Raw genomic sequence first — 8429 nt, forward strand, 5'->3', positions numbered from 1 at the left:
CGTGGGATAAAACTGCATATTTGTTCTATCTTGTACTTTGGCACATTCTAACACAAACTGCTGTTTTTATCGTTTGCACGAATTGGTAATTGTGCTCACGCGCTTTTAACACACAGCGTAATGTATGCGTGTTTCATGGCAAAGTAGCAGATTATTCGGAAATAAATGACGCAAAGATGATAAAAATGCTGCTGATATTCCCGCGCATTTCGTGAACATTTAATGACGTTGATGGAGAATATATATATTGTGCACATGTAATGCTACAATAGCGTTTACGCATGTTCGTGTTATACGATCCGCAGAATCCCTACCGGACTCGGGCAATAACCTATCCTTCGAGATATGTTATAACTCGACAAAACATCTGTTATCCCTATATTGTATTCACTAATAATATACTTACTCTCAGTATCCTTTAATCTCAGGTAGTTGGCATCTTAAATGAATGAACAAGTACATGTATACCGTGACATGAAATCCCCAATAGCAGTAAATGTCTATTTAAAAACTACATTACAGACGTAAAACAGATAATGCGTATTAAGTTTGCGTCGGGCGAGCAGGCGTGTTGAAATTAAACCTAGGATAAAATGGAAACTAAGTTTAAATTATCTGTTGTTGCTGTATAAATCAGTGTAGTCTTATGTCTGACTACAATTCTAGCTCTGGTGTGGACTATGCCCGATTTGCCAACAACTGTTCGAAATGATGAAATGTGTCTGCCGAGTGAGTTTGGTCCTCTAAAATGTGGTTCGACGGCTGATCTTTTACACGAGTATCTAGAGACGGTAAGACAATATGATTTTCTTCAGTTAAGATAAAACCTGAAAAATTACAGTTAGATACTAAGATATTAACTATACTCGATTACTGTCAAGGAAAATTTTCTAAATTACCATCATAACTATTAATATTATCTTTTCCGGGATTTCCTCCAGACATAAAAATCATATTCAAATAACGAACGTGTCAAAATTACAAGCTGATCATGTTTGATATCCTGTTAAATACATGCACATTTGATCAACAAATCCCTTTCCTTGATCTTATTTGAAAGTCACTTCAAGTAGCCAAGTTAAGAGCTGCTACTGATAAATGTTAAACTATCTAGATAATCTACCAGACTGGACAAAAAAAAATCTCACTGAAAAATTATTGGTCTTCAACTTGTCAAAAAGACATATATTAACTGGGGACTTTGTAATCATTAATCAAACTCCATGTTAAGGTTTGAATTAGGTATGACCTACAAAACCCCAATTCCCTAACTATTTGTCTTAAGACGGTATGTGACCAAATAAATCATTTTGAAACTAAAGGCTAGTCTGACCTACATATCCAATCAATGAATGAATCATTTTCTATATACAGACTATACATACTATGTACAATGTCCAATGTCTGTAGGAATTATGTCTGTACGGACAGAAACCTTCTAAAAGATAGGGACTAAAGAGAACTAAACGTGAAACGGAAAATGATCACCCAGCCACTGACGACAGCAAATTAAAACATCTAACCAAAACATCCTGTTGTTGGATGGAAAATATTTTTTACTACGGACTATGTGACATTGATCGTTTACCTAATAATCACAAATGGGGTTATCTGCTGGCCACAGACAACCATTTTATGTAAATTAATTTCCGTATAGTTTAGTGATTTTACGACTTTTGAACGGAAATCCTTTATATGAGCGTAACTGAGTCTAATAGACTATTGAACTCTCAAAATATCAGCAATGCCACAAGAATCTTCACAATTAATACTGGTTTTAACTTATTTCCGTATGTCAGTTATGGATTTAATGTTCAAGGATATTAAATCAGCGAATGAGTTAAAAACCCACTTCCTTTGTGTGACATCACCGAAACAGATAAATATTAGGTTACTGTATTTTTAGTTAACTGACAAATACTTTGGATTAACACACCGTGAATAGCCCGTGTATTCAAGTTTTAAGGCCATATATTGAGTCAAAGGCGACGGATACCAAAAATGTACGGGCATAAAATAACAAAAAAGATTTAACCCACACATTTTAAGCGAAAATAATTTCTCTCAAAAATCCATAAAAAGTGAGTACTCTGAAAGTGACTAGTATTACATATTAATTGATATAAGATTTTTGAAAGATATTCTTATAAATTACCAAAAATATTGTGCAGAAGTTAATAAACCATTACACCGCTTTCGAAATAATACAGAAAATTTACTTTCTTCTTGCGTTTTTACCAACATCTTACTTATTTTAACCCAGTTTGTCATTTTTCAGTGTCACATTGTAAGCCAAACTTAGTGGAAATGAATATGTTGAAAAAATTCACTACAACTGTGGGCGAGTAGCTTGAACAGTTTAATGCATTTACCTTCAATACTTATCAAAAGAGACGAATAAGAATACTTCTGAAATGGTTGACTGTTTTGTTGATTCCAATATGTGTTTAATTTTCCTCAGAAAATTACAAAGAAATATGATGAAATCAAAACAGAAGATGAACAGCGACAACAGGAGTATATGGATAAGAACAGAGTCCGCCTAATGAGTATCTACGACAAAGCATTCTGGGAAATGAAGCCAGCTGCCAAACTCACAGGAAACGAACAGCCTGTCATAAGAAAATGTACGTCATGTTCACTTAGTAATATATTGTATATATTCTATATTCTTAAAATCCTAAATCTTATCCATGATAACGGTTTTGATTTGGTTTACATCGAAATTATACATCATTCCTAATGTCTCTTTATCATATATTTAATCTAAAGACATTTCGCAATAAATCAGCTAGAGACCAGTATTCTTTCATGTTAGTATATGTGTCACAATGTTATGCTTACAACATGGAAAAAACTATTACATTAATCTAGAGAAAAGGTAACTGTATTGTGTATCAAGATTTTTGTTCTTTCTAGGTAATATTGGTGCCGACATGATACCTGTAAGAGAATGGCGTCATGGCAGGGAACTTTACGACACAAGCGGGTTCGAAAGATACGGCATTCGATACAGAAATGGTCGTTTGGTCGTACCAGTTGATGGCACATATTTTATTTATTCTTATGTCGATTTATTTGAACCATGTAATCCATCAACGGGGAAGCCTAATGTAAAAGATACCACTAAACCTATTAAACATGGCCTATTTAAATTTAATATCCTTGATGGTGAGGAAATGGAATTAGTTTCAAATGTACAACCACACACGGTTTCCAGTAACAGATATTTTAATGCTTACAGTAGCTATGTTTCGTCACTTGCAGATCTCAAAGCTGGTGACGAGCTTTCTGTAAAGGTTAGCAATTTGACGTATCTAAGATATACCCGAGATAATTATTTTGGGGTAAACTTCATTTAGCCATGGAGGCCCTCATTCCACTACATGCTTATCCTCACCTATGGGGGGATACGTGCACGTCGTGGTGAGGGCACAGGTCGTCGCTGATCTGACAGAGATCCCCCCCCCCCAGTAATACGATTTTTGTTACCTGATCTTTTAGGTCACTATGAAAAAAAATTCTAGTACATGATATGTTTGATGATTTGTTTAAACATTGCGCTTAATGCAAAGATTTGACAATACGATGTTCATTACAGGCAATTGGAATACCGTTTGTTTTGATGTAACAACGATAGAAGTAATAATGTATTTTGGCATTGTTGTAATTATTCTATGTATAAAATAATACGAACAAAAATATAGTCCTGTTTTGTGTTATTCAAAGATTCAACAATAAAATAATGATTTTTCAGCATGTTGTTTTCTTTTCCTTTAAGCTTGAAATGTAATGTTTTGTCTTTTAATCTAAAGTTTAGGGAAAGTAAAACAGTGTGTCAAAAACATGAAAGAAACATATGCATAATATGCCACGCATGCAAAATGGAGAAATAATGACCGGTATATACATATGGTTAATTCGATTACTAAGTATATATTCATTAAATCAGACTGTTTTGAATAAATAAATTTAAAGCATGCCTACATCTGAATGTAAACAAACATAACTTTATTTATTGGCCATAACCTTAACATGTTATGTCAGACCGTTCATGAATGCGTTATTCATAAAAAAATAGAAAAAAAAGATGAAAACTTCACACGTCGCTCAACATGACAAAGTGAAAATATTGTAGGCTCGTTTTAATCAGGGTCACTCAAAATGAAGGGTCTGGAATCGCGCTATATAAATGCTTATCTCTGCTATTTATTCTGTCGCGTTATCGATTTTTAACTGAGAGCTGTTATCACGCGTGTAGATAATACGTCGTTACGGATTCCGGTCCTTAAGTGCGGTACATTATTTCATGCGGTACCGATAATACGGTATATCTTAAGTCTGAAATGTTTCATCAAGAAAAAATGATTATCTTAAATTTTTGAAAGACCCTGTTTTAATGTAGCCTATTCATGAACGGTAATTGAAATTCATGCTACGTCTACGTCCCCTATGCCTTGGTTGAGCAGAGCTCAACATTTGTACATGTTTTAAGTACTAAAACCCAATTGAGAGACATCTGCAGATGTGTTCATACGATGGGGTACATTCAATCTTTACTGTACACAGAGAGAGTATGATTCCATTGAAAGCGGCGTATTGTTCCCATTTACAATAATTTGCTTGCCCTAAACGAGAAAATTATGGCCAGAACTAAACAGAAGAAATATGAGGTTGTAGAGCTTTAATAGCAAAGAACTGCCAAAAGACAAGCACAATATCCAAAGGGTGATTAAACAAAACCAAAAGCTATGAAAGCGGGGGAAATGGATCAACTCAAGCCGAAATGCTTAATCCGAAACATTAAACAGTACCATTTACACAACATAATTGTACTGAACGATTTAAAGAGATCGAACTGTGACAGCTCTGATTGAATGTACTAGGAGGATTTTTACGGCCGCCACATGGTAATGGAAACCCGCCCAATGTTATATTAACTTAAACAAGACAGCCAGTTTCTAAGCATATTAAAATATTGCTGTGATGTGTAGTCTGCAGATGGCTAACATTAAATAGACACTTCTTACACTTTTGAAAAAGGCAAACTTCAGTTTAGTGTCTGTATTAAGTGAATATAGTATGGACCTTTAACTTTTCTTCTATCTATTAATACAACTATATAGCTGTTTCTATAATAGGAATGCCTGACGAATAAATCAATGCGTTGACTTTATAAATGATTAGAATTTGAAAGTATGTTGCAGAGCAAGCAAATGTTCGTTCAGTTAGTTATCTGAACATATATAACTTTAACAAAATTTATTTGTCTCATGTTATGTCTTTATATTTAGACAATGCATTTTATTCAGAGAAAAAATCTTCACTTGCAACGAACCAGTAGCATTGCCTTTTTCTTTTACTTCGGCGGACTTTGCATAGTAAGAGCTAAAAATCCCTTTTCCAAATTCCAATGAAATATAACAAGAGGGTCTTAATGACCCTATATCACTCACCTGTTAAACTTGACCTTTTAATCATAAAGATAATTATTCTGACCTAGTTTCATGAAGACTGGGTCATAAATGTGGCAATTACTGTGTTAACAAGCTTTTGCTTTGATTTGAGTGGTGACCTTGTTTTTGACCCTACATAACCCAGTTTCGAACTTGGCCTAGGAATACTCAAGATAAACATTCTTTCCAAGTTAAATGAAGATAAGGTCAAAACTATGGCCTCTACAGTGTTAACAAGCTTTTCCTTTGATTTGAGCGAGTGACCTACTTCTTGACTCCACATGAACCCGTGATATTCTTAAGCAACGGCGACGAATGGCAAATAACGTCAAAGTGTAATCGGCTTTTCAGAGGCATATTTAACGAATTACTACCCGTAAGAAATGTCAAGGGTTTAAAAATCATTAAAATTTTGGTTAAAATAAATTATTGCACATAAGTCGATTGGCATCAGTTTTGCAAAGGTTTGACAGAACGGTTATTATCTTACTTTTCTATTTCCTTTCAACGGACGACTGTAAGTACTCGAAAAGCCGTCATGCGAAACCAAGGTACAGGGAGCACCTTAAAATTAGGGTTAAGCCTAATTTCGAGAAAAAAAGTCACAATTTTGCATTATGTGAAAATGACATACTATGGCTTCCTTAAATGGTGTTCATAATAAAATTCTGATAAGAAAATACCAGTTCTTCCTGTGTTGCAGCAATTTTCAAGAAATGCGAGTGTTTCTTTATAGGCTATAATGTACTGAATGTCTCTGCTACTATATGTAAAATGACAATGCAAAGCATCTTCTTGTAAGCACTTCCAGCCCTTCACTTCTTGCGAGATAGTCCTTGTCTTGTAGGTCTGTCTATAGACAATTAATAAATAACAAAAAATATTGGGTTCTCCATAATGCAATGAAACCATGGTAAGATACACAATAAAAACGATAATATTGCGATGGAAGACATCAGCAGGTATCTATATTTATTTTCATTCTACCCAGCAGGTTCTACACAAACGTACGTTACGTAGCTTTAAAAATTACACCGACATTTTTTCTTACTATAAAGTATCAATACAGCTTATTTCTTGCATGAAAATGACCTTTACTGGACGGGAAATTAGCACTGTATACTGATATAGACTACATTCGATGTAGCCACAGATGTATAATCGGCGAATTACTACATCCGTTCCGTTCCTTATTTTAATACGTTCTCACGAATATCCACTTTTTCCGTTGAGTAGTGAATAGTTTCGTTTTAACAAAGTCATCAAGATCGCTTTGTCTTATTCAACGTCTTATCGGCTTTCATCTGCATGATTATTTTAACAAGTATTTTTCAGTATTTACAAATGAATACGTGCATATTAACAGTTTGTCACGTTCCTGTGGTTTTTGCCATAATGTTCAAAACATTGCAATGAAATTGTCAACTAAAAGGTTTCAGAAATACATTGACATTTTATCCTCTTTTGTATCAATTCTAGTTGACACGGCTTCAACCCTGTTCTTCACATGTATTTTCACAAAATAGGTTATTGTGAACATGTTGGACATGCAGAATTGCTTAAATCAATGACGTTTGACACGCTCTATGATGTTGCAATAAACCCCAAACAAATATATGTATCGCGTCGGCATTTAAAAGACAAATATTTGTACAAAATAGTTTTAGAATTAAACAAAAAATATAAAAAAAGTTATGACAAGTGCAATGAAAATATCCACTGGTAAAGTTTTATTCGGATTTTGTTAAATACTTCACGCAGCGATGGGTTCTACATCAGACTTGTAATATTATGATATAATACCCAAGAATTATACAAAACAAAAACGCTTCTACAAAGTGCACAATCTTTCGGCTTATGACTTTTATGATGTGTAAATTTTGTCTGATACGATAACAAAAAACAACTGATATTGACTCAAAAATCTCCCTCAAATTTTTCAATCCAAAAGTCCGCTCCATGACTCAACTCCATATTTCGTTGTAAGCCGTTTCAAGAGAAATTTTGCACTGTAATTCGTCTCAAAATCGCAAGATTGTATGACGTTTATTTAATGATTTGGTTGCAAACTGTGATAATCGTGACCCAAAAGATGAACTAAGCTTGTTGTTTTGTCAGGTTTAATTAGCAAGACAGTGTTTGAATTTTGTTCAGTAATAGTCATGTTACCTAAAATATCAATAAATGTTATCCAAAATATATGTTTTCAATCTTCATGCACAAAGTATTTAAGTCTCATACAATTGGAATTTTTGTCATCTATCATTTGTTCTTGAGATTTTGTTTCATCTTCACCATCCTGACTTTTTCATGCACGAAATCATTCACAATACTCAAGTTCACGATTTAAATGCAGTGATAGAATGAACCTGTCCAATTCAAATGAAAACAAGCTAAGATGTAAAAAGGATGATTAAGAAGCATTTGGAGGATTAATTGTCACTTCAGGCGATTGTGGGCTCGGTTTGAACGTCTTTTTCACCAAATGTTTAGACACGGTGTCTACATGTAGCAGTGAGAGCAATGCCGAGACTATATGGTTGATATATCATGCCGTATACATGTGACATGGTTTTCTACTAACTCCACTAAGTCACATTATACTGACATGGGGGTCTACTAATCCTAGTACCAAGGTTCTTAAATGAGGAAGTTACTAGTATCATTCTTATACCTATTTGGTATGATACGGCCAGGGAGGGAGGGTTACAGTTTCTCTTATCAGACGAAACTGTAACGCATACATATTAGATCAAAACATTTCACAAACTAATCTGAACATTGAAATCGTTCACGAATAAAATAGGTTTTCAGATGAAAGTCCAAAATATAATACAGGTATGTCTGTATTATCAAATTGACCTCAATTTCTAAACAAGAAATAAACACCGTATGATAATAACTTACACCGGTTTAATGTACAAACAAATGTACCAATGTTGACATCTTAACAGCTACACTAGCTCTCAGAGT

General features: G+C 34.1%; 1 protein-coding gene across 1 annotated transcript; it reads left to right on the forward strand.

The window, feature by feature from the left end:
* The first annotated feature begins 528 nt into the window (after positions 1-528).
* On the forward strand, positions 529-3756 carry LOC123554534 (tumor necrosis factor ligand superfamily member 15-like). The gene is made up of 3 exons (XM_045344755.2): positions 529-791; positions 2462-2627; positions 2920-3756. The coding sequence occupies exons 1-3, from the start codon at positions 681-683 to the stop codon at positions 3360-3362; spliced, it is 720 nt and encodes a 239-aa protein (XP_045200690.2). The 5' UTR covers positions 529-680; the 3' UTR covers positions 3363-3756.
* Positions 3757-8429: the final 4673 nt, after the last annotated feature.

Source organism: Mercenaria mercenaria, chromosome 7, assembly GCF_021730395.1.
Source record: "Mercenaria mercenaria strain notata chromosome 7, MADL_Memer_1, whole genome shotgun sequence".
NCBI classification, from domain to species: Eukaryota; Metazoa; Mollusca; class Bivalvia; order Venerida; family Veneridae; genus Mercenaria; species Mercenaria mercenaria.

Excerpts from the sequence above, each read along its gene's own strand:
- LOC123554534 (XM_045344755.2), top strand. The coding sequence starts at position 681 with ATGCCCGATTTGCCAACAACTGTTCGAAATGATGAAATGTGTCTGCCG. Across the intron at positions 792-2,461 it reads TACACGAGTATCTAGAGACG|AAAATTACAAAGAAATATGA; the intron begins GTAAGACAATAT and ends AATTTTCCTCAG. Across the intron at positions 2,628-2,919 it reads ACAGCCTGTCATAAGAAAAT|GTAATATTGGTGCCGACATG; the intron begins GTACGTCATGTT and ends TGTTCTTTCTAG.